The sequence below is a fragment of the Aethalodelphis obliquidens genome, unplaced genomic scaffold (assembly GCF_003676395.1).
Source record: "Aethalodelphis obliquidens isolate GAN/ISIS:26980383/991018 unplaced genomic scaffold, ASM367639v1 scaffold44, whole genome shotgun sequence".
Taxonomy (NCBI): Eukaryota; Metazoa; Chordata; class Mammalia; order Artiodactyla; family Delphinidae; genus Aethalodelphis; species Aethalodelphis obliquidens.
Genome location: NW_020837988.1, coordinates 8,160,327 through 8,186,094, shown reverse-complemented (window position 1 = coordinate 8,186,094; position 25,768 = coordinate 8,160,327). Strand labels below are relative to the sequence as shown.

At 54.9% G+C, this 25,768-nt stretch overlaps 1 protein-coding gene across 2 annotated transcripts in view; it reads right to left on the bottom strand.

Annotated features, from left to right (window-relative positions):
* The window catches only part of MGAT5B (alpha-1,6-mannosylglycoprotein 6-beta-N-acetylglucosaminyltransferase B), a 67,259-nt gene that overhangs the window by 19,964 nt on the left and 21,527 nt on the right, over nt 1-25,768 (bottom strand). For both annotated transcript variants that reach the window (XM_027080399.1, XM_027080400.1), the window contains exons 4-10: nt 22,634-22,749; nt 22,029-22,102; nt 20,834-21,004; nt 19,840-20,004; nt 18,962-19,131; nt 2,117-2,248; nt 600-733 (exon numbers count right to left, since the gene is read on the bottom strand). In XM_027080399.1, the coding sequence (XP_026936200.1) occupies nt 600-733; nt 2,117-2,248; nt 18,962-19,131; nt 19,840-20,004; nt 20,834-21,004; nt 22,029-22,102; nt 22,634-22,749 (962 nt within the window). The remainder of the gene's footprint in view (nt 1-599; nt 734-2,116; nt 2,249-18,961; nt 19,132-19,839; nt 20,005-20,833; nt 21,005-22,028; nt 22,103-22,633; nt 22,750-25,768) is intronic.

The following is a 25,768-nucleotide window of genomic DNA, read 5'->3' as shown; positions in this document are numbered from 1 at the left end:
AATGGCATCCCTTGCCCGAAGTCCGTCACCCACAGGGGCCCCAGCCACCCCACCCCCCAGCCTTACTTCCCATTATCCCCAACGCTGGAGCCTCCCGGAGCATTTGCATTTCCAGAACCTTCCGTTCTTTCCATATCCATCTTCACCACGTCTGTTCCCTCTGCTTAGAAAGCCTCCCTCTGCTGCCCCCTCGCCACTCACTTAAGTCTCCCTCCACGTTGGAATGTCTCTCTTTCTCAAAGGCCATGGAACCATCTTTGTTCTGGAACCCTCTGCTGAGCCGCTCTCGAGAGCAAGACAGCAACGTGTGCTCCAGGAGGACAAAGGCTGCGTCCTCTGGGTGTTGGAAAGGTCACCATGCTTCCCCCCCGCCCGGCACCCAGGCTGCCCCCTCCCTACACAGCCCAGAGGCTTCCTCTGTGGCTCACACATTTGCAGAGAGGGGAACAAGGCTTTCCCGTCCAAGGGGACACGCCAAGGGGGTGTGTTCCCCCCCTCCCCGCACAGGCCCCAAAAGGAAGGAGAGGAAGGAATGGGGCCTGCCTCCTCCTGGGCCACCTCGGAGAGGCCCCCACCGCCTCCCAGAGCCGGACACTCACGGAACATGGTCATGAACTGCTTAGGGTTGAGGTTCCAGTAGCCCCAGTTTGTCCGGTAGCCGTGCAGGGTGGCGTACTCCTCGTGGTTGTATGCAGGTTCCGTCCCAAAGGTGTCGATGACCCGGATGCGGCACCTGTCCACCCCCCCGGGATCAGGAACCAGGGTCACCAACCTCCCTGTGTCTCCCTGGGCTAGGATTGTGCCAGCCGTGGGCTCTGTAACCCAAAGGTGGCTGGTCAGGATAGTGTGATGTGTGGTCAGGGCTTGGGCTCAGACACTAGCTGGCTGTGTGACCACAGGCAAGTGCCTTAACCTCTCTGGGTCAGCTTCCCCGTTGGTGAAATGGGGATAACTGTCTCAGGGTCTCAGTGATACACCTGAACCAGGGACCACTAACTCAGAAACTGTTAGTTTTTACAGCTGCCCCAAGGGAGCCTAGAAGGGGAGGCCCAGCCTGGAATGGGATCCCTCCCCACTGCCCCAGGGGTCACTTGTACGATTTCTACTTTCCTGGGCAGGGGGTCCACAGTCCCTCTGCCCAGGAGCCTGACACCCGCAGGATGTGCCGGGGTTATCTGGGCTGAGATGCAGAAGATCAGGGCCTCAGAGGGACCAGCCACTGCCACGGGCCCATCATGCCCATCGTGCCTCAAAGTCTCCTGCAAGTGTGGCCACTTCAGGTGGGCCTCCCAGCCGGAGGAGGTTCTGTCCCACCCTTTGGTCCATTGAGGCTGCTGTCAATGGGCCAAAGCCCAGAACCTCTCCCTCCATCTGGGCCACCCCGGAGTGGGCACCTGAAGAAAAACGCTGAGACTCAGACGCCCCTACAAGGAGTTCCCTCACCCAGAGTCCTTGCCGGTGACCCAGAATTGTCCAGACTGCTGAGGTCGGCACTCCTCCCCCGGAAGAGGCGGGAATGGCAGGAAGAGGCCCCCAGTGCACGGAGAACATGCATTAATAATAAAAGCAATAATGCTGCCTGTCACTTTTTTTTCCCCTAATAAAATCATGTGGGATAGTCAATGAGACTAGAGCAAACGTAATAAACAGCAGGGCTCTCTGTGCTAAATTAAACCCCATACCCGGCTGGCTGCAGAGAGACAGAGCTATGGCATCGGCCTTCCTCCTGCCCTGGAGGGGGTGGGATGGAGGAGGGAGTCGGGGTGGGGGGCTGCTGGGTCCCCACCCACAGAGGTCACGCCCCGTTACCTGCCTTGTTCCCCTCCACCACTCCCTGCAATTCCTCTGCCCCCTCCATCTGGATCAGCTCTGACCCTGCCCCCCAGCCTGTCCAGCAGCACAGGGGCCTGGATCGCCTGGCTGTGGTTTATTAATTGTCATCTGAGTCAGCCTTAGTCAGGAGGCAGAGCTGTCAGAGAAGGAAGACAGTGGGGGAGGGGAGCCTTCTCTCCACCGCGGAACCTGGGAAAGTGCAATCCCCCACCTTGGGGACCAGCCGGCAGCCAGACCCCGGGGGCTGCCATGGGCCATCACCGCCGTCCCGCTGCCCTCTCACCGGTACTTCTTGAAGGAGAGTCCCATGTGCTGCTTCATCTGCTGCAGGCCGTGGTAGTCGGTGTAGATGAGGTCGAAAGGCAGGGGCACGGTGAGCGGGCAGTTCCCCCGGCCTGGCGGCACCCCTAAGTTACTGAGAGAAGAACCCTTCAGAGTCTGAGCCCCGAGAGGGACCCACAGACAGCAAAAAGCCCTCTTCCCAAACAGGCTTGCCTTGGGGGGACCTGGAGCCCACCCTTGTTCCTATAGCCCAGAATAAGTGGCGGGGAGAACACTGTAAAGGAAAGTGAGGTCAGTGCATGAATCCTGGCGAACTCTTGGAGAGGAAGCAAACAGGGCAGCCGTGTACGGTTGTATAGGTTTTTCACTGCACAAGAGACTCCAACGAGGGGCAAATGGGACTGAGATCCAGCCCCGGCTAGCTTGCCAAGACTGTACCTGGCCTGGGCTACCTGCCAGAAGGAAGGAGCATCTTCTGTTAATCTGCACAAACTTGATCCCTGCAGGGCTGTGTCCACCCAGAGAGGGCACGTGTACCCAATGTTCACAAGGTGCCATAAACACCTGCCGAGGTCCTCAGCACAGCTTCAGCATCTGTTAGCAGCTGAAGGGTCCCCAAACCTGTGCCCCGCGCTGCTGACTGGCTCCTGGCCCACGGAGATGCCTAGCCCTGCCCCACAGGCAGACCCTGCCTGCTGGGTCACTTACTCGCAGGCTTTCATACGGGAACAGGGCTGCCACTGGTGACCCAGGTGGAGACTTTGGAGCATCTCACTGGAGCCTGAAGGACACGGCCTCCCATCTGCCCAGTCCACCTCCCTGGAGATGGGCTCAAAGCCCCCTGCCTGGTCTCCACAGTGCCAGCGTGAACTTTGTCCTGGATGTCCCTGCCCACCACCCGGGAGCCTTTGCTAAGCCTGACTACACACCCCCTGCAGAGATGATGCGGCTTTTAGATGAATGACTCAGTCAGTCTGTACTGAGCGGCTGAGCCAGGCAGAGAGTAGTGTCGGCCCCCAGGGAAGCCCCCCAGCAGCTGCCCACCTCCCCCATTCCCGCGTCCCTCGGATTCGTGGTCCAGATGCTGGAAGGCATCCGTGAGACCTCCCAGTGAGCCCCTTCAGGGATCCACATGGCAAAAGGCCACAGTTATCATCAGTTCCCTGGGTCGCATCTCCGGCTCCTTGAGACAATTCAAGCCATGTGGAAAAGTTGCATCTGAACGCCTCTGCACTATCTAGCGCACGTTCAGCAAGACACCCACAGAGGCTCGGTAAACACCGTCCGCTGAGCAAACTGCCCTAACGCGGCCTTTTCAGCGATGTTGATGATAACCTGATGACAAGGCCATGATGGAAAGATGTCACGGGGAGCTTCAGGCGACGGGGATCAAGGCATCAGGGGTTGGTCTGTGGCCGGCAGAGAAGGGCATGCCCTCCCCCCGCCAGCGCACCCAGCCTCACGTAGCTTCCCCACGCTGGCTCCCCCAGTGGTAGAACCTTTGCTGCTAAGTGGGGAGAGAGGAGTGCAAAAATCTTATAACCATTTTCTCCCCGTTTCTTATCTATAAACTTAAAAATGGCCAAGCACCCCCCCACCCCTGTCTCCACCCGTCCAACCCTCCAATGAGCCCCTCTTTCCAACCAGACGGCCACACAGGATTCTCAAACCCGGGGCTTCTAAGGCAGGATGTGCTTCTTCAGGTTTTTGCTGAATTACTCAGAAAGCAAAGGGGAATAAGCCCAGGACCCCAGGGGTCTGGGGCCATCACAGGAAACAGTTCCCACAACCTGGAGACTGCATGAAATATGTGGTGGTGAGCAGGCTTTACATTCTCCTCTGTAGGATCCCTGTTTTCTTTCCAGTGTGGCTGCCTCTCGCACCCCAAAGCCCTCCAGTCAGACGGAGCATCATTTTCGTCCTGGGCTACAGAAGCTCCGGGTTTAGGACAGACCCTGGTCCCCCTCCCCACTTCCTCCACTCAATTGAGAACCACAAATAGAAAGACAAGGTGATGATTCCTCTTGCAGAAGTGAGGAAGCGGGTGGCTGCTCCTCCCTCATGGAATCTGGGTCTGGGAAAATTAAGACGATTCTGAAAATATAAACCGTAGGTGGGTCTAGTTGCTGCTACCTGCACCAGTCACATGCTTCATTTTCCCACACTGCCTTTCTGGCTGGTTACCAGGCAACATGTTGTCCCTCTGTGGCCATGGGTGGTGCCAACAGAGTCATGGGCGCTTCCTCTGGTTGCCTCAACCCTGACCACACCCCTGGCCCCAGCCCCAGACACCAGGGCCACTGAGAGGCCAGATAAGCAAGTCACAGCCCTCTCCTGGGAAAATGACCCCACACTGACTTCCTAGAGCCTGTGTCGTCTTCCTCACCTTCATGGCTACCATTTTGAACACAGGCACCATTCTACGTGCTTTCAACTCATCGATTCTTCAATTCCTTTCATCTGGGCAGCTACCCTATGAGATCAGACCCATTCCCATCCTGCTCCCCTCTTTACAGATTAGGAAACAGAGAGGTTTAGTCATTTACCCAGGATCATACAGCCAGGAAGGCGTGGAGCTGGGATTGAAGCCCAGGCAGTGGGCTCCAGCGCCCACACTCCCACCCACTGAGCTCTCCTTCCTCCCCAGGGCCACCGGGCATCAGACAGCACAATGGTGGGTCACTGGACCACAGTGACATCCTGAAATTGGAACCCCGGGCTGCCAGCAGAGATTGGGCCCCAGTCCCAGTTTTGTTGATAACTTTGAAGGGGCCACTAGCCTCTAGGGATTTCATTTTTCTCATCAGCAAAAGACAAATAGAAATGCCTACCTTGGGCTTCCCTGGTGGCGCAGTGGTTGAGAGTCCGCCTGCCGAGGCAGGGGACACGGGTTTGTGCCCCGGACCGGGGGGATCCCACGTGCCGCGGAGCGGCTGGGCCCGTGAGCCATGGCCGCTGAGTCTGCGTGTCCGGAGCCTGTGCTCCGCAACAGGAGAGGCCACAGCAGTGAGAGGCCCGTGTACCACAAAAAAAAAAAAAAAAAAAAAGCCTACCTCACGGGGTTCCTGGTAGGATCGAGTGGGGCAAGGAGAGTGAAGGTTCCGTTGATTATTATTACTTTAGTCATCAGGTTCACCTTCTGAATTTCCAAATCTGGCAACTCCTTACCCCATCCCCACGCCCAACACACACACCCCTCACTTAAGGTCACGGTCATTTTTCAGCTGGAATCTTGAGATAATTTCCTCTCCATTCTGCCTCCCTCCTGTCTTGCCTGACTCTTTTCTAGAGAGATCTTTCCACGATGTCAACCTGGTCAGTCATCCCTGGCTCCATCTGATCCTTCCCAGAGACTTCTCACCTCCTGTTCCTGGACTCAAACCATGCCTCCTCCTCCAGGAAGCCCTCCTTGGACCTCTGGTCAGAGTGAGACGCCCTTCTCCCTCGATCCCCCTGCCCCAGCATCCCACTCCCCTCCCCACCATCCCTCTGCACTGCCCTGAGTCACCTCCTCACAACCGGGGCGCCTCCAGGGCAGGGCCAGGTTATCTTTGAAAGCCCAGAGCTGGGACAGGATCTGACCCAATAAGTACTGTTGTGTTCATGAACGAATTCACAAGGTAATGCACCATGGGAACCCGCCATCCCCCCACCCCTGGAAGAACTGGTTTAAAGGCTGAAAATATGGTCGAGAAAAGCATGTTAGGAGAGAGGGGGTGGGTGAGTGAGAGGGGCCCAGGGCTGATGGGCGTCGCTGAGGGTTATTAGCTGAGTAGCCTCCTGGCCTGGACTGGACACAAGTGGCCCCACGGGTCCCAAAAGGACATCACAGCAGGAAGAAGAGGAGGAGAGACAAATTGGTCCAGAGACGGCAGGTCCTCTTCCCAGGAGGAGTTAACGAAGAGACCCACAGTCCCCCCAGCCCTAGAAAACAAAGATTTTCAATTCACGGTGACTTCACTGGAAATGTGTCTGAAGCTTCCTCATTACTCTTGTCACAAGGAATCTGAGCTCGTCCCGAGGACAGCACAGAGGGTCAGCCGAGGGGAGAGGGGGCTGTGGTTTTATCACTTGTAATTTAAGTTCACTTTTATGGGCAATTTTACTCTAAGTGGTTGGTTGGAGCAGTGACATGAATTGAAAAACGCTGTCTCTTGACAACCTTCAGACAAAGGTGCCCAGGGAGGCTCAGCTGTACAATTCCACCTTCCGTGCTGACTCCTCAAAAGGCCCCTGTCCAGACATTTTCCTAATTCCAATGTCAAGTTCACTTCTCTTCCGACTCTTAGCCCAGGGCTGTGTCGGGAGGGGCTCACAGAGCCTCCCCACCCCCATGGCCCTGGTGAGAGGGGGTCAAGCAGCACGAAGGGGCTTCAGATGCACCCACTTAGCCTCCCCTGCCCGCCCACTACCACCCACAATGCTTGGGAAGTTTCCATGGAATTGCCAAATTGGGTGGTTGGAATGAATTTCCAAATGTCCCCAGGCCACCTGAGTGGGAGTCTAAATACAGATGAAGGGGTTGGGGGAAGGAGTGATCTAGGGGAAAAGGGCCTTTCTGCAGGTCACCTGGTCGTCTGGTCCCAGTGCCCAACCCAGATTAATCCACCCTTGAAAGCCAACCTGTCAGGGGCAGTGGGGGGTGGGGACTTAGGGTTTAATGGGGACCGTTTCAGTCTGGGGAGGGGAAAAGGCTCAAGATGGATGGTGGGGATGGCTGTACAACCCTGTGAACGAACCTAACGTCACTGAACCGCACACGGTTAAGATGGTAAATTTTACGTTGTACGTACTTTACTACAATTTTTTTTTAAGAGCCAAAACCAAACTGTCCACACTCACGGTTCCGTGCCCAGACGCACAAGTGCACGCCCAGCACTCTGTCTCCCAAAGGCACCCATGTCCCCATCTCTCCAGGGCCCCCCACGAGGTAGGGGCTCAGCAAAGAGCCAAAGCAGGATGACTGTTACTCTTTGCTAAAAGATCAGAAGGTGAATGAGCAAATGGGACAAGGCAGAGAAAAAAATATAATCTACGCCCAAACGAAAAGAAAAAAACAAACCTCAGCTAGGAATCAAAATGCTGAGTTCCACACGGTGAAGAGCAGCCCCGGGCGTAAAGCTGCAGCACGAGCTCGCTGGGTGACCTCGTGCAGACACAGAATCGCTCTGGTGTCCACCTCCGCTCCCATTCCATGACACATGGACAAACCTCCACGGCTCCTTCTAGGCTAAAAATTCTCCGGTTTTATTTCTCCCTGTGCCTTTGGTCTGTGGCTAGAAATAATCTCTCCAGGTAGTGCTCAAATTCTGCAACAAACTATTCTCTCTCCCTCTCTGTCTTCTCTGTGTGGGATGGACCTAATTAAAAAGAATCCTACAAAGCCTCAAAGATCTTTGCCTCCAGGCGCTAAGGGCCCATGGGGAACTTCAGCTTCCCTGGTTCCATCTCATTACTGGGAGCACCCCGCCTGGGCAGCCCAGGACCTTTGTCTCCTCTGGGGCCTGCTAGCCCTCTGACCCCGTCCGGTGCCCACCCCCTGAGCACTAAGGCATTGACCCTGTCTCTCTCTCACGGCCATTGTTAGAGCGGCTGCTGCCCCTTTCCCAGAGCGTGAGGACCACAGAGAAATAAACCCAGAGAAATAAACCCAGAAAGAGAAATAAATAAATAAATAAACCCAGAAAGTTAACTGGCCTTCTAACGAGCTGCTTTAGCAGGTAGGTTAGGATCACTAACAAGGAAGGAATTAAATTCTCCTGCAGGGTTTTCTTCTCTTGCCCAGCCTGAGCTGACCTTCCTGAGCCAACGAAAGCAGCCTTGCGAAGCCCTCACGATGGGCTCACCCGCAGCTTCCGTCTCCTGAAAAGGCAGGTGTCCCAGTGCCCTCGGGAGGGTCAGGGATCACAGCTAAAGAGAACGGTCAGGTCCCCAGTGGAGTCAGGGCTCAGAGGAAAAGGGAGTTCAAAGGAAAAGCCACTCCTTAGCCAAAGCCCAAAGGAAACACAGGCAGGAGGGTTCGGAAATGGAACTGGGCGGCCGGCACTGGGCGGCCCGCATTGGGCCTGTGGTCCAAAGCCGACACTTTCTTCCCCAGCGTTCCCTCCTCGTAAGCAAACTCAGGGCTAAAAATATGGCTGCTGCTCCCAGGAGAGCAGGGTGAAATGACAGACTCATTCTTCCAGCTCGCTGGGGGCCGCCGGGCAGGGAACACGTCCCTCTGGCTGTCCCCTGCCTCCTTCCCCCATTTATGTAACAATGCACGTGAATGCTGCGAATGAAACAAGGCTTCTCTCGTCCAAGCCAGGATTTCAGTGAAGGTGGCTCTCAGGCCCGGGTGCAGGTGAGGGTCACTGAAGCCCGTGTCGGCTCTTGATGGCCAGGTCGGTCCCAGAGGTGCCACCTCTTCGCTCTGGGGTGGGGCCTGCCACTGGGATGTTGGTTTTCAGTTCTTCCGGGGATTCTCAGGTCCTAGGGGCCCTCGCTGTTCTATCCAGTTCCACAAACCTTTGTGAGGAACCAACCCATGGAGGAAACAAAGATGGGTGAGACTCTGCTCTCAGTCCCATTGGAACAAGCCCCGTGGGGGACTCGGGTTAAAGAAAAGACACAGCCCTGGAGTGCCGCCACGAACCGTAGGGTAATCTGGGTCCGTTCCAGAACAGTCTGGCTCCCAAGATAAATCCTCTCTTGCCCAGGGGCCCTTTTATGATTTCGGGGAAGTCAGAAGGAGTGCTAGGGGTTATTTGTACCATCCTATGCTTCTGCCAGCTTCATTAGAAATGAAAAGAGTCCCAGGCCGGCCCTGCCCCTGCTCTGAGCCCAGAGCAGTGGAGTTTTAGCCCTCCTGTGGGGGGTACTTCAGTCTCCAGGAAGTTCATCCCACTGTCCGCCTTCCACCTCTCCAGCCGCCACGGGACAAGACCTCCCCTTGCTCAGGACCCCACCTCTGTTTACAAGAACCCATGGCTCCTCAGATTTGAAGATGTACTGATGCCTCCCTCCCGCCGCCCCCTGGAAGGAATCCCACCTCCTTAGCAACTTCCTTCAAAAGCCTTCAGAAGCCACCCCTCCTCTTCATTTCTTCTCTGACTCCCCCCAAGTTCTCCCCACCCCACTTGGGTTGCGTGGACCTTTCCTGAGGGCCTGTGATTTCTTTTAAATCACTCTTCCTTTACGACCTCCCAGCCCCAGTGTGGACCAGGCCGGAGCTGGAAAAGGCGCCTCGGCCACTACATCCGTGAGGTCACACTTACGGGCCAAGGTCAAGGCTTAGGGGCCTTGATTTGCAAAAGACAGACTCCCACTCTTTGTGGCTCAGAGCAGCGTGGAGGGGCAGGTGCAGGGAATCATCCCTCCTGGAACCCGGGGAAGGATGAAGGGCAGGGACCAGTGAGGCTCTGGGCCCCCAGCAGCAGAGGCCCTCATCTTCCTCGGCGTTCAGCTACACCGAACATGATCCCGCTACGCAGATTTAAATGCCTCCTTGGAACCCAAGGAGGAAGAAGGCAAAAGAAGGGAGAGGCGGGAATTCCCTGGCGGTCCAGTGGTTAGGACTTCACGCTTCCATTGCAGGAGGCACGGGTTCGATCCCTGGTCGGGGAACTAAGATCCTGCAAGCCACGTGGCACAGCCAACAAAACAAATAAACAAACAAACCAGAAGGGAGAGGGGATGCAGTGTTTTAGTGTAAATTAGTCATTTGCCTCTCATGCCTCCTCTGGGAATAGGTGGGGGAGAAAGAACCACTGTGTCCAGGGTCTGCTAAGCGCCAAGCAGATGCTGGATGCAGCTCTTCCCCCCGTTCGGATTGAACAACAAAATATTTTGAGCATCCAGAAAGTTATAGAAAATAATACAATGATATAATGAGTATCTGTGCTCCCACTTCCCAGCCTTGTCAAGTCATAAGATTTTGCCATATTTGGTTGAAATCTCTTTGTTAAGGGCTAACACAGCACAAATCCAGGGCGGCCTTCAGGGTGTTCTGGTCTCGTCCACTCTCCTCACACCTCCCGCCCCCTCCACCTCACTCCCAGCAGATGTTCAACCCTCCTACATCAAAGATAAAATAAAAAGCATCAGTGGGCATGATGTAACCCCTGCCTCCATCCCTGTAGCCCCATCTCGGTGCCCCCACCACATCCTGCCTCTTCTTCCTCCTGGGGGCCATCCTCTTGGGCCACCATGCATGATACTATCTTCCCTCCTGTGGCTTCAACTCCTCCTTCTCCTCCTCCTTCACACCAGCATTTAAACATGCTTACAACTCTCCCATCTTGAAAAATAAACATGCAAAACTCTGTTATGGGTTGAATTGTATTCTCCCCAAAAGATGTTGAAGTCCTAGCCCCAGTATCTGGGATGTGACTCATTTGGAAATGGTCTTTGCAGATGGTCAAGTTAAGGTGAGGTCATTAGTGCCCTCACAGGAAGGGGAAATTGGACACAGAGACAGACACGATAGAAGGAAGATGGTGTGAAGACACTGGGAGAAGACAGACATCTAGAAGCTGAGGAAAGCCTGAGGCTCCCAGTATCTAGAAGAGGCATGGAACAGTCTTCCACCAGCCTCAGGAGGAACCAACCCTGCCGACACCTTGATTTCGGACTTCTGGCCTCCAGAACTGGAAGACAATAATCCCCCAGTTTGTGGTACTTTGTTTCAGCAGCCCCAAGAAACTCACACACCATCTACGACTCCACTGTCCCCCCACTTCTCTTTCTCTCTCCTTCCGCTCACAGCTCAACTCCTTGGAGAAGAAGCTAACTCGCTGCTGGTTTCCTCAACAGCCCCCTCATTCCACAACCCACAAATTTCTGGCTTCTGTCCCCACAACTCAACCAAAATGGCTCTTTCTAGGGTCGACAATGACGCCCATGTGACCAAATGCCGGGGACATTTTTCAGTCTCCTTCTTAGTTTTTGTGAGCATGTGACATCATTGGCCACACCCTCCTTCTAGAAGCATCTTCTCCATGGGTGCCCACTCCTTCTCAGTCCCTCTGCCAGCACCTCTCTCCCCAAGAAGCCTTTCAGTGTTGCTGTTTCTTAAGGCTTTGCTCTCAGGCCTCTTCCCCTATCACTTGGCAATTTTATTCACGCGTGTGTTCAGTTACCAGCGGCTTCCGAGATGCTGTCTCCATTCTGAGCCCCCGCGGCCCATCACTCAGCTGCCTCCACGTGGGCACCTCTAATTCGACGTGTCTAAACCCAAATTCAAGGTCTTCCCCATGTGCCCCCCAAAATCAGTGCTCTTCTCTTCTCTCCCCTCCCCCCACTCCAGAGAATGGTAGCACCATCCCCCCCAGTGGCTGCCTTAAGCTGGCTAGTTCAGGCCAGTTTGAGCCAGTCACAGACAGATGTGAATGGGTTCAAACCCTGAGGCCTGCCTGGACTGGCTCCTCAGAGGGTTTACTGGCTGCAGCTTGGTCAAGCTGGGCTGAGCACGAGGGACAGGATGTGGTCCCTGCCTCTGTCATTCTCCGGGGACCCTCCCCAGTATTTCCCTTGAACGAACACTGAACAAACAAAAATGCCAGGAGACCGATTTCCACAGGGGCCGGGGCTACACAGCCGAGCTTCCCGTCCTCGTCCTCCTTATTTAAACATTCTCCTCTCAAACTTTCATTATTTTCCAGTTAAGTCAACTAATTTTCTACTAAACCCAATTTCACTCATGGAGGGAGGAAGAGCTTGGTAATTTTTCCTCATGCCAATGTACTATTAATGATGCTTGAAATTACGCAGATAAAATGGATAAGCACAGCCGATTCTGGGCAGGCAGGGAGGGAAAGGCTTCACGTTAAAATGCCCACCGTGGATCCGGGCATCCACGAGGATGTCTCAGATGCAGCTGACGGGAGCTCTGGCTTCATCTCTCCTCCCGTCTCACGCGCAAGGCACGGGCGGGACTGTCTGACATGCCCAAGCTGCAGTCTGATCAGGGCCCATTGTCCCTGCACGCCACCGCTCTCACCCCGGAAACAACTAGCAGCAGCAAAGCCAGATGTGGGTTCTGTGCATTGCCCCAAACATCCCTCCAGTGAGTCGGTTAATTAAAACACCAAAACACGAGGAGCAGAGAAAAGCGGCTCATCCGTCCGGCCTCGTCGTTGAGTCAGTGGCCAAGACATCTGCCATGAACACCTGTGAATAAACTGCAACAAATGTACAGGTGGCATCTTTGTCCTGCGGTTTTCCCCACGAGGGGCATTTTGCCAGCCCAGGGAGACGCTCTATGGCAGGACCCAAGCTGCGACCCTCAGAATTCGGATTACCTTCACATCCCGTTGACCTGTTTTCACGTTACCCTGGTGCCACCTGCATGCAACAGCTCCACAAGGCTGGGAGATGGGGTCCCCAGATGATCCCGCCTCCCGCAGAACCCATGGCAGTGCCATGCCTGTATTCATTGGTATCTCTGCCCACAAACCCTTTCTAGGTTCAAATGGTCACCGTCTTGTTATGGGTTGCACTGTGCACCCCTCGCCAAACCCCCAGAATGTGACCTTATTTGGAGGGAGATCTTTTACAGAGGTGACCAAGTTGAAATAAGGTCATTAGTGTAGGTCCTGATCTGATATGACTAGTGTCCTTATAAGAAGGGGAAAATTGGACCCAGACACATACACAGAGAGAATGCCATGTGCAGATAAAGGCGAAGATGGAGGTGATGCTTCCACAGGCCAACCAACACCAAAGATCGCCAACAACCGCCAGAAGCTATGGGAGAGGCCTGGGACAGGTCCTCCTTCACACCCTCAGAACCAAGCAACCCTGCCAACACCTTGATCTCGGACTTCCGGCCTCCAGAACTAGGAGACAATACACTTCTGTTGTTTAAACCCCCCCAGTCTGTGGTACTTTGTTATGGCAACTTTAGCAAACTAAATCACATCTGTATTTTAATCTCCACTCGAGGAAAGGCCTGCATGTACGCAGCGTCCGGGTGGTCCCAGCAAAGAATCAGTATGAGGAGCTCATAGCCCCAGCGGACAGCTGTCACCAGGAAAGGGCATGGCATGAAGTACACTCCAGGGCAGAGGTTCGCACGGATGTCCTGGGTGGGCTGCGAGAGGCCCCGCTACCTGGGCCACCTCCAAGGAGTACCTGCCTGGCCTGCCCCTCCACTTGACCCCGACCCTGCAACCAAGGGCAACATTGGTGCTTCTGAGTGTGCAAATGCAGGCTCGGGAGGAATCCACACATCTTTAAGGCGCTGAGCCCTTACCCCAGGCCCTAATCCTACTTCTCGGGACCGTGCACACATTCTGCAATGTCCTAACCCCACAGCTATCCTGCTACCCAGACTTGTGGCGGGGGGGGGCATTGAAAAGCCACAGCCTCAACTTTCCTACTTCCCAACCGTCACTGCTCATTAGATTGTGCATTGCCTGGGGGAGCTTTGAAGACTTGATACCCGGCGCCAGCCCAGATCACTTAAATCAGAGACGCCAAGAGTGGGTCCAAAGGTCGGTGTATTTCTAAGGCAGCTTGGCTACAGCCAGGGTTAAGAATCGCACCTGAAACGAATTCCAGCACAGCGGGCGCGGCTAATTTTATAGATACAAGAGTGCTGTCTCCTGCAGAAGGTGGTTTTCTTTTTTTTAATTTTTATTCGTTTAGTTGTTTTAAATTGTACCTGCTAACAGATTTAGAAAGAGTCTTCCTGAGACTGTTTCCTGAGGTGACTGAGCTGTTTACACAGTTCTGCCCTGTCTGGGCAAGAGTCTTTGCTTGTACCTACACCCCGCAGGGAGCCAAGGGCAGAGCTGTCTGGGCACAGCCTTGGGCCTCTGCCCCTTTAACACACTGCCAAGCGGAGGTGGGGCGACCTCTCCCTAGATCCCCTGCTTCTGGGAATTTCAGATCCGTACAGCCTTGGCGGGAAGTGACACACTGGTGGAAAGATATGGATTCTCTGTGGGGTGTGTGCGTGTGTGCATTGGGGGTGTGCGTGTGTGCATGTGTGTGCCATGGGCTGCATGTCATGCACGGGGTATGTGCATGTCCATGTGCAAGGGTGTGTGTTTGCGTGTGTGTGGAGGCGTGCGCCCGTGTGCAGGGGTGTGCAGGGGTGTGCATGTGTGGGGTGTGCACATACAAGGGTGTGCATGTGTGGTTGTGTACAGGGGCGTGCATGCACGCACGTGGATGCATGTGTGGAGTGAAAGAAATGGCAGCAGGGGCATATTTCAGATTCTGGCACTTTTCACCAGGGCCTCACTTTCAGGGCCTCCCAAGTGCAGTGACCCCCATCTTCACCGCTCGGGCCCTGTGATGGGCAAAAGCAACCTCACTGACCATAGGCTCAGCTCCAGCCGGGCCAGGGTGGCCAGAGGAAGAGGAAGTGCTCTGGGCAGGTAAATACTCAGGGTCCAGGTTGCAAGAGGAGACACCCCAGCACGGGCTGAGAAGCAGAACAGCTGAGTTAAATTCCTGCCTCTTACGGAGACTTGCCATAACCTGCTCTCTCTCACGGAAGGACAGAAGGACGGTTCTCTAAGTGTGATGTTGGGCTGTCACAAATGCACGGGAGCCTTCCCACTCCCTGAGGGAGCTGTAAAGGAAGGAAGTTCTCACCTCTCTGGCCCCAGAAGATGCACGGTCAGAAGGGAGGAATCCAGCTCAGCGCTGTTTGATAAACGTGAGTTCATCTAACCCTTGAGGTGGAGCTGGGTCCGTGGTGTTGACAGAAGGATGCTTCACACTGACAGAGGACTTGTATGTGGCAGAGTCTGGGATGAGGGCTCTGAACAGTCCCCACCCCCAGGATTCTTCCCACTGCATCTTGGGGTCTCTGGTGACCCAGGGGACAAGGGTCCCCCGACCCTTGCCTGCTGTTCTGCCTGAGGCAGGTCTGGCTTCCCACGGCACTGGCAGTGCCATCCTAAGTGGCCTAAGACCTCTTTGGTGTCCCACACCTCGGGTCCCTTTTCTCCTCCCTCCCCATCCCCCCACCCCACCCCATCTGAGTTTCCCCGTAGGAAGCTTTGAGGCCAGGGAGAGATGCCTCTTTTCATTATTTGCAAATGTTAGCTGCCTCTGCAGTGCTCTGCTCCACACACAGTGTAGACACATCTCCTGAGCCCTCGGATCGGGGGGAGCAGGGCCGGGCACAGCTCAGCGAGCAGCAGTGCGCTCTGGTGGGCAGCGAGAGGGCACACCTCTCTGAAATGGCCCGCACAATGGCAACAGCTTGTCTGACAACGAAATGCCACAGGGATGTGCCGGTTCCCTCTCCCGGCACCGGGTAGCTAGTTTGACGGTTCAGCACCAGCATATGGGGACAGCTCCCAGCCTAGTTCCTTCCCGCTCTGGTGACATTCACACAGATGGGGCAGAGGTGCCGTTTCAAGGCGGCACCTCCTTCCCCAGAACCTGCTGCCCCCCCCCCCCCGCCGACCTGGGATGGGCTTCACAACGCTGCCACAACCATGCAGCCCCTTCGTCGGTCCCTGTCGCCTTCTCCCCCTTCAAAGCGGACCCTCTTCCACATGCACACTTACATGTTCCGTTCCCCCCTGAAGACACTTTCCATCTTTACTAGGCCTACTGGAGACAAGCGCATCAACTTAAAAGGATGACTCCAGAGGGGTGAATTTCAAGCCATGGGGATGTAAACCTTCAAAGCACACACCCCAGTCTCAGCCTCCCTCTCCCCCTACGCTCTCTCCGACTGAGGTCACAAGAAGTTCTACCTGAGTCACTGGCAAACTTTAAGCCTCAGGGGAAAACTGCAGAGGCTGATTAGTTGCCCGAGACCAGCGTCCCCTGGGCCCTGTCGACCTAGGAGTGTCGATGGCTCTGTCCCCATCAGCATCCTCCTCTCTCCAACACTTCCACGCTACACAGCACCAGCACTCGTGGTCGGGACAAAATGCCAATCAGAAAAAGAGAAAGACTTCTAGAACCAACAGACCATCTGGCTGGTGGGAGGGCTCTGGAGAGGAATCACATTCTAGCTTGAAAACCACCTGAGAGTAAGTTGATGGGCTGATGGAGAAAAGTTCATTTGCAGGCGAACAACTCAGAGGCCTTCCTTAGTTATGCCCTGGCACAAAGTTAAGACAATCTTATCCCAATGCCAGTGGAAGGAACAGAAATTCACCAAGCACAAAATCCCAAGCCGTAAAGAAAATATTTGATCACTTTGATTACATTAAAATTAAGACCTTCACGGGCTTCCCTGGTGGCGCAGTGGTTGAGAGTCCGCCTGCCAATGCAGAGGACGCGGGTTCGTGCCCCGGTCCGGGAAGGTCCCACATGCCGCGGAGCGGCTGGGCCCGTGAGCCATGGCCGCTGAGCCTGTGCGTCCGGAGCCTGTGCTCCGCAACGGGAGAGGCCACAACAGTGAGAGGCCCGCGTACCGCAAAAAAAAAAAAAAAAAATTAAGACCTTCTGTTCCTTAAAACAAAACAAAACAAAAGACCATAAAGCAATTACAAAGACAAGCCACAAATTAGCCTTCGAAGATTTTAAAACACATATCCTATACACAGGATGTATACCCATAATATATAAAGAACTCCTCCAACTCAATATGGAAAAGAGAAACACGGCAGAGTGAGCAAATGACGTGAAGTGGCATTTCATCAAGAGGAAACAAGGAGGGCCAAAAATATAACCAACTGCTCAGCCTCATCAGCTGTCAGGGATACAAGTTAAGACCATAACAAGATACTACAACACCACTCCACACCCCTAACGAGAAAGTCCGATAACACTAAATGCAGGTAAGAACGTATCCCACTGGGAACCTACACACGCTAGGACTGGACTGGTACAGTCACTTAGGAAAACAGTTCGCATTTCCTTGTCAAGCTGAATTTTCAGACACCCTAAGTCCCAGCAACTGTGCACCAAAGTCTATACCAAAGAAAAAACTCAGTCTATACCCAAGAGAAACTCTGACCCAGGGACGCCAGGTGACATGTACAAAATGTCCACCACAGCATCATTCAAAATAACTTGTAAAGGACTCCCCTGGGGGCGCAGTGGTTAAGAATCCGCCTGCCAATGCAGGGGACACGGGTTCGATCCCTGGTCTGGGAAGATCCCACATGAAGCGGAGCAACTAAGCCCGTGCGCCACAACTACTGAGCCTGCACTCTAGAGCCCGCATGCTGCAACTACTGAGCCCGTGGGCTGCAGCTACTGAAGCCCACATGCCTAGAGCCTGTGCTCCACAACAAGAGAAGCCACCGTAGTGAGAAGCCCGCACACCACAATGAAGAGTAGCCCCCGCTCGCCACAACTAGAGAAAGCCCACACAATGAAAGACCCAATGCAGCCAAAAAAAAAATATAATTAAAAAAAATAATAACTCGTAAAAACAGGGGAAAATGTCCACAGACAGGAAAAAGTGATAATTATGGTACATTCGCACAATGGAATATCATACAGCACTGAACATGAATGAAATAGGGCTACAGGCAGCAATGTGGAGAAATCTTTAAAACCTAATAATAGGTGGAGAAAACAAGTCTTGGAGGCTACAGACAGCAGATGTCATTTTTACAGAGCTCAAACCAAACGAAAATAAGGGCTTCCCTGGTGGCGTAGTGGTTGAGAGTCCGCCTGCCGATGCAGGGGACACGGGTTCGTGCCCCGGTCTGGGAAGATCCCACATGCCGCGGAGCGGCTAGGCCCGTGAGCCATGGCCGCTGAGCCTGTGCGTCCAGAGCCTGTGCTCTGCAGTGGGAGAGGCCACAACAGTGAAAGGCCCATGTACCGCAAAAAAAGAAAAAAGAAAAGAAAAAGAAAATAAAACTAAACAATATATTATTTATTGATACATGAATTTGTAAAAAAAACAACTAATTTTTTTTTTAAAAAGCAAAAGAGGGACTTCCCTGGCAGTCCAGGTGTTAGGACTCTGAGCTGCCACTGCAAGGGGCAGGGGTTTGATCCCTGGTCAGGGAACTAAGATCCCACATGCCGCACGGCCAGCCAAAATAAATAAATAAATAAATAATAAAAAGCAAAAGAATGATAAACACAAAATCCAAGTTCCAGGTTTCCTCCAGGGCCGGGGCGGGGGTGGGGGTGGGGGGTGGCGGGCAGGACAGAGGGATGGGCAAGAGGAGTCCCAGGCGAACATGAGAGCCCTGGTAACATTCTCATTCTAAAGGTGGATGGCAGAACCATGGGCGATCACTCCATTCTTGTACTTCATGACATACGGTACATATATTTTTGTATGTATCAAATATCATATAATAAATATTATTAAATAAAAGAAAAAAATCTTACGTATTTCTACATCCCACAGATACAGTGGTTAAAATAAACCTCATCACACACACACACACACACACACACACACACACACACACACATACACACAATCCTACCCACTCTAACCACTAGTCTCCCACCTCCAACAATACCAGAGGGACCCTGGAAAGGCAAGCACTGGAAGGGGTAGGCATCGCCGGCCCACCTCACCACCCTCCAGGTCTTCCTGGCCCCCAACCCCCAGAACAGGCCCAGGAAGGAGCCCCGTTCCAGAAGAGGACCCCTGAGGCTGTACCAAGTCCACCAGGACAGCAGGCAGAGGGGACCCCATCTGCGTGACATGGCTCAACTCCACAAGCCAGTAGTGGTCAGTCCCTGAGCACAAACAGTAGCCCCGAGATGGAGACCAGGACCCTGTTTGAACAGCACTACGCAAATACACTCCCTTGGTGCAATCCCCAAAATGACTAGGCATCAGCGATGAGGACGGAAGGGCAGGAGGCAGACTGAGCAGCCGGAGGAGGGAATTAGGAATGTCTCCATCCAACAAGCTCCCGGGCGACGAGGGACTCCCCTTCCTCCCCTCCGCTCCCCCAGCACTCACCTCTGCAGCTCCTTCAGGGACACCGTGACCCGGAGGCCGTGGCCCAGGACGTAGAGAGCAGCCAGGATGTCTGCCCACTGCACCATCTCCCCCAGCGGCCCGCCCTTCAGCACCCGCGGGCTGAACACGTCCCCAGACTCCTCCGTCAGGAAGCCAATGTGGACAAGGACCTGGTTGTGGGGAGGGGGGCACAAAGGATCAGCACAGAGAAGCAGCAGCCCTCAGCCCTGCCGTCCCAGGGGGACCCGGCCAGCGGAAGACACTGTGTCCAGGCTGTGCCTGGAAGGGCGCTTTCTGGCACCAGAGCACAGCGGAGGGGCCAAGGGGCAGAGTGACCTCGCTGGAGACACAGGTGAACAAGACAGTCACATCCTGCCCTCTAGGCGCTTACGTTCCAGATGGAAGAGGTAGACAACAGTAAACACAGACAAGAGATAATTTCATGAAATGATAAGGACTCTGAAAGAAATAAACAGGGTGATGAGAGAGTCAGGTAAATATTTATTGCATGGATGGATGGATGGACAGACAGATGGACGAACCAATGAACGCAGGAACTTCCCCCAAACAGGCTACATTATTCCCAACATTCCAGGCAAATGCCATGACTCTTCTGCCTGACAAGAACAAGATGTCTACAGACTGCAGGACTCCTAAGGCGGAGGGGGTGTCACTCCGCCCCAAACATGAAAAGGGCCAGGGCTACCGCATGCATCTATCCAGACTCTGCCTCCCCCTGCCCGCGGCTCAAATTCCAACAAATGCAATAAAACTTTTGTAAGGGTAGACCCCGTGTCTACTTGGCAGCCTGAGGCCCTGAGCTCCCTTCCTAAGCTCTCTGAGCTCAGCTCCTTCAATGCACATAGAGGATAAGGTACCTGCTTCTGGTCCCGCCGGGCGCCCCCCAGCTTCTGCGCGAGGCGCTGGGCAGCCAGTGCCCACTGGGCCGTGAGCCGCTTGGTACGTTTCTTCATGAAGATCAGAGACTCCTTCCCGCTGCCCATCAGCTCCAGGAGGTGGGATAGATTGCTCCGGAAAACTGCCTGGAGGAGGGTCCAGACCTCAGTTCTCTAATCCTCCACCCAGCAGCCACAACACCGCCATTACCCACTGCCCTGGGCACAGGGGCTGGCACCTTCCCCGTGAGGCTGGGCCTGTTCTAGCTTCTCCATCTTTTTCTGTTTTCTTGTTTTTTGTTTTTATTTTTTGGCTGCGACCGCCCGGCCTGTGGGATCTTAGTTCCCTGACCAGGGATCAAACCCGCACCCCCTGTATTGGAAGCGTGGAGTCTTAACCACTGGACCGCCAGGGAAGTCCCTCCCACTTTTTCTGAGAGGCCCACCAGTCCCCACAGTCAGGGAGCCCAGCTCTCCTCCCCCCAACACTCACTCCCCAGCCACATTGGTCTGTCCCAGCCCAGCTCCAATCAGCCACTCGTCCCGTGAGCGGGTCAGCTATGACAGTTCCCAGGATCCCAGCCGCGACAAGGAAGCAGTAGGTAGTGGTCGGAGCCGGGGCTCCAAGGGCAGGGAAGCCAGGCCGCCTTTCAGTGGAGCCAGAGTAACTATATGCCTTGAAGAAGTTAACTCAGCTCTCCAGACCTCAGATCCGTCATCTATTAAATGCAATTGCATAAGGACAAATAAAGTGGCACACAGGAAGTCCTCGATGAGTGACAGCTATTATTACCATTATTCCAGTCCATTAAGGGGGCACCTCCAGGGCCCCAGCCTGCCCCTTAAGCAGCCTCGGCTTGCAGCATCCTGCAGAAGTCGGGACGGGCACCCGCAGGCTGGCGAGCTGGGAGCAGCCCACCCACCTGGCAGAGCTGGCTGGCAGCCCCGTGCTGGCCCACTCACCTCCCACACCTACCTGGACTTTGGGGAGGGGCTTGCGGGCTCTCTGGGTGGCCGTCCGGTTCCTCCAGGGCAGCGGGGGACAGAACCACTCGACCTCACTGAGGTAGACGAGGAAGGAGCACTCGGTGCCGTCCACCCCGAAGAAGGCATAGCAGGGGTCAGAGGTCCAGCGGGCACGCATCCACTGTGGAGAGGGCCAGCCTGGGCCAAGGAGCCAGCGCCAGCCCCGTGCGCACCCTCGGTGAGCCCCTGCATGCATGTCCCTGGGGACCCCGAGGTCCTCCAGGACAGGGTCTCCGGGGCCCACCCTAAAGACGCAGCAAGGCTAGAAGCAGAGAAGAGAGACTAGACCGGGGCCCTAGGACCCAGCCCTGTGTCCTGGCTGCTGAGAGCCTCAGGGAAGGCCAGACAGAACCACCATCGCCCAGGCCCAGAAAGAGAAGGACCCTGGGGGAATGAGGCCAGTCCAGGACACATGCGGCCAAGGTTCCAGGGGCAACAGTGGAGGTGCAGCAGCTCAGGGCCTGGCTGGTCCCTCTTCCTTTGTCCTCCGCCCGTAACCAAGAGCAGGGTTCAGCTGAAGCCAAGGTCAGGGAGCAGCCTCTGAGGGGGGCCAGGGCTGCAGCCAGGGCAGGACTCATCCAACGTGACCCCCACCTGGTCCCCAAGGAAGGGGTCTGCAGTGCCAACACCGCACGCTCTTAGGGATTTCAGCACCAGTGAGGGGGCTGGCTTTTATGCCTGTGGACTGGCTCCCCGGATGGACAGACTTCATGCAGCCAGAGGTGGGACCCTGGAGGCGGGGACAGCGAGGGGGTCTCTCCCTCCAGCTGGTCAGCTGGGCCGGGAGGGAAGGGGACAGAGAATAAGGTCCACATCGTGTCTGAATTTGTTGGGAATCAGGCTGCTGGTGGTACCATACGTATACTCAATAGTTCGCCTGCTGTAAGAAAGTACTGAAAACCCTGCAACGTGAGCCATCCTGGCACATTTGGGTTGGTGCCCCAGGCAGATGGCCCAAGCAGAGAAGTGGTTTCCCTGAGGCGGGCCTCTGCCAGATAGTGCCAAGTTCTGAGTCCAGAGGTCAGGCAGAGAGGCCCCTGATGGGGGATATCCCTGCCAGGAGCAGAACCGCAGAGCTAATCTGGGGTATGGCCCCCGTGGAGGAGGCGCCCCTGGTCATCCCCAGCCTCAGGTCCAGGCCTCACCTCTACCTTCCCTGAGCAGTCAGGGAACTTGGGGTCGCTGGGTGCCTCACACTGGTCCCGCCGGCCTTCAGACACTGCAGGGAGAGAAGGTCACCTTGCTGAGGACCTGGGTCCAAGGAGGAGCGCGGTAGAGAAAGCGTGAGGCAGGTGGGCTGGTCTGGGGTGGGGCAGTGCAGGAGCCCACTCTGCCCTTGGCCTGAGTTTTCTCCCCTGAAAGGCCACCGCCAGGGGGTCCCTGTGCCTGGGGTTCCCCCTCTTCCAACACTCCCACCCTCCTTAGGGGGTTCAGAACCAGTGCGGAGCTGGTCTGAATGGCTATGAGCCAGCTTTCTGGACGGGCAGACCTCGGGCATCCACCCAAATGTACTCGTGACTTTTTGACGGGGGCAGAGGTAGGGCCTCCCAGCCTGATGCCCCCACATCAAGAGGAATGGAAGGGGCCGCCCAGGGACGGTGGGGTGAACCCTGAGGCACCCCACTGAGAGCCAGACACAGGGCCCCAGGGAGCCAGGGCAGCTGCCGTGGGGAGAAATCAGGGCCCCACCCCGGACGTCCCACCCTGTACTCTGGCCTCCTGGGAGTAGAGGGGTGCCCCCGGCCCCCACCCTTGCCGTGCAGGAGCAGGCTGTGGCGCAGGATCTGGTCCACCTTCATGGCGATGTCCGAGACGTTCTGGGCTATGGCCTGGATCCGCTCCATGAGGCCGGCCCCGGGGGGTAGCCTAAGTGGGAGAAGCCAGGGTGAGCCTGCCGTGGTCTCCTTCCCCGGCAGGGCAGGCCTCAGCCTGCCAGCAAAGGCAGCAGCACTGCAGGGCCCCCGGCACCCAGACACCGCCCTGCCCCAAACGGAAAGGTAGCGATGGGTAAAGTCAGGCCAGGAAATGGAGCCGCTGCTGCCCCAGCCCGGGCTGGAGGGGCTCGCTAACCATCAACGGACCCACGTGGCATGCATCTGGGAAAGCCCACATCTGTCGGTGCCAGGCGTGTCTGCACATGTGTGAAGGGCAGTGCCTGAGGCTGCCATGGGCAGAGGAATTCCATTCAAGAGCCTGGACGAGATCTGTCTAGGGATCTCCAGGTGGTGGAGGCCCTTTTCCTGAGCACAGCCGGCTGCCCTGAGTCTGTTTTCTCTATTTTCTCCCAGAGGAATTGTATCTTGCCAAAGTAAATTCCACCCAGAGCAGCCTGGGGACTTGCCAACTATTAAACCTCTAGTAAATTACTGTTGGGTTCCCAAGAATGAATTCTTCCCAGGATCTTAAATGAGTTTAGTGCCATAAACCTCACAGCCCTCCACCTCATCAATACTCGTGCTGCCTTTATTTTTGGAGAATTTATTTCCTGGTGTTGATTACTACTCCCCTCTCAGAGAAGTTTATGAGACATCAGATGCAGTATTTATCTCATTGTCGAAACTTCTATTGAGACAGATCCCACTTGGCTGGCACGTGGGTCTCGGAGCAAGGAAGGCTCTGGAGGCCCTTCTCCAAGAAGCTGCTCACTTTTTCTGAAGACGATAATTCCAATTCCTTTGATTTTCCCCACCTCCTCTGGCTCCGCAGGCCCCGTTTAAGCTCCATTTATCCCTTTACAAGGACTTTATTGTAAGGTCTTTATTGCCGCACATAATGAGAATTATACGAAGGAGGATTTTTCCAACCTGGGCTCCTCTGGGGTCTGTAAACCCCACCTCTCACCAGAGGAGGCAGAGTGGTGCCCCTCCTTGGCCACCTGGCCCCTCGGGCCGCCCCCCGCCCCCCCTACCTCTATCTTCTGTAAGGAGAGGAAGGGCGTGGCCCCATCCACAGAGAAAGGCAACTGGTATGGGAGACACGGAGGTGGGGGTGGGGACACAAGGCAGAGGTGACAGGAAGGGGGTGACAGACGAGCCCTCCACACACATACACACATGTACACACACACATACACACATGTGCACACACAGTCCAGTCCACCCTCTCCAAACTCTAATGGAAAATGGCATTGCCTTTTATTCACTTCCTGCTGTAACAAATGACCACGTACTGGGGGGGCTTAAAGCAACACAAACGTCTTCTCTCACACTTCTGGAGGCCAGAAGTCTGAAATCAAGCTGTCGACAGGGCTGGTTCCTCCCGGAGGCTCTGAGGGAGCATCTGTCCCAGCTTCTGGCTGGGACCAGCGGTCCTCTGCGTTCCTGGGCTAGTAGACGCATTACTCCAGTCTCCTCCGCCTCTGTTTTCACTGTCTTCACTTGGCCTTCTTCTGTGTGTATCCGAATTTCCTCTTCTTATAGGGACACCAGTCATTGGATCAGGGCCTACCCTGATCCAGTACGACCTCCTCTTAATTTGATTACATCTGCCAAGACCCCATTTCCAAATAAGATCATATTCATAGGTACCGGGGGTTAGAAGGTCAACATAGCCCTTTGGAAGACACAATTCAACCTTCAACAACCTTCTATGAAATTACAAATAAGAATGAGCAAAGACATATAAGATGATGTTTCTTTTGCTCAAGAAAGTCCTCAGGCAGGAAGTAGCAATATTTCTCCTTGGTCTTCAGATTGTCAAGGAATGCTATAGGGAAGAGAACAGTCAGTTCATCTCCAATTTACAGTGACACACACGGAGATGAGCTGAAGCTCTGCCTCTTATGAGCTGTGTGACCCTGGGCAAGTCACTTAGCCTCTCTGTGCCTCCGGCTCTCATCTTTTAAAATGGAGGAGAAAGGAACTTCCCTGGTGGTCCAGTGGTTAGGACTCTGCACTTTCACTGCAGGGGGCCCGGGTTCGATCTCTGGTCAGGGAACTAAGATCCTGCAAGCTGTGCACACGGCCAAAATTAAAAATAAATAAAAATTTTAAAATAAATAAAAAATCAAATAAAATGGAGGAGATAGTGGCACCTCCCTCATAGCACTGGGGGGACTCAGTGAGGAAAGGAGTAAGGCACACAGGACAGCAATGCCTGCGTGAAAGCAGCCCTGCCTGTGTTAGCGATCATTATTGTGGAGGTGGGGTTGGAGCTGCAGCAGAAGGGATTTGGGCTGGACCATTGTTTCTCAACCTTTTCTCATTATCACCCCCTTAAGGAGCCTTTTTAGACATTGTTTCCCCTTCTCACCCTCCCCCCTTGAAATGTCAACTCCAGGGATATTCTGCAGATCTGTTTACACACTATAGCCTGTGGAGGGCCACAAACCATTGTAGTAGCGAAAATTACAAGAGCCAATTTTCACCCTTTAGGGGGTGATACGCACCCATTGACAATGCCTGGGCTACAGCAGAGAAGGAACGTGATGACTGTGATGACCTTGGTGTCCATTGGGCTCTGAAATAAATTCTGAATGAGGGTCGTGGAATGCTTTCCCCACTGACCTCCAGGGACAGGATGGACAGTGCACTGCCTGGAAGGAGCATTTTGGTGATGGAGGGAGGCGGCCACAGGGCAGAAGGCCAGACCTGACAGCTGCTGGGTCAGGGCTGGCCCAGAGCACGGGCAGCTGAGGCCCAACAGGAGGGGCTCCCAGGTGGAGACGGACTGGGTGCCCTCCAGCTTCTAACCAGAGACCTTAGGGCACAAGTTACCCCTGTGTGGGACCAGTGGGGGTCCTGCCAGGTCCCTGGAAACTTTGGAAGGGATCCCACCTCACTTCAAGCCTTCCTGAAGTCACCTCTCCGTCCAGGCTCTGCTCCATCCACCTCTCTGGGCACCACCATGCCTGGGGGTGGCTATGAGTGGCTGGTTTAAAACCCCC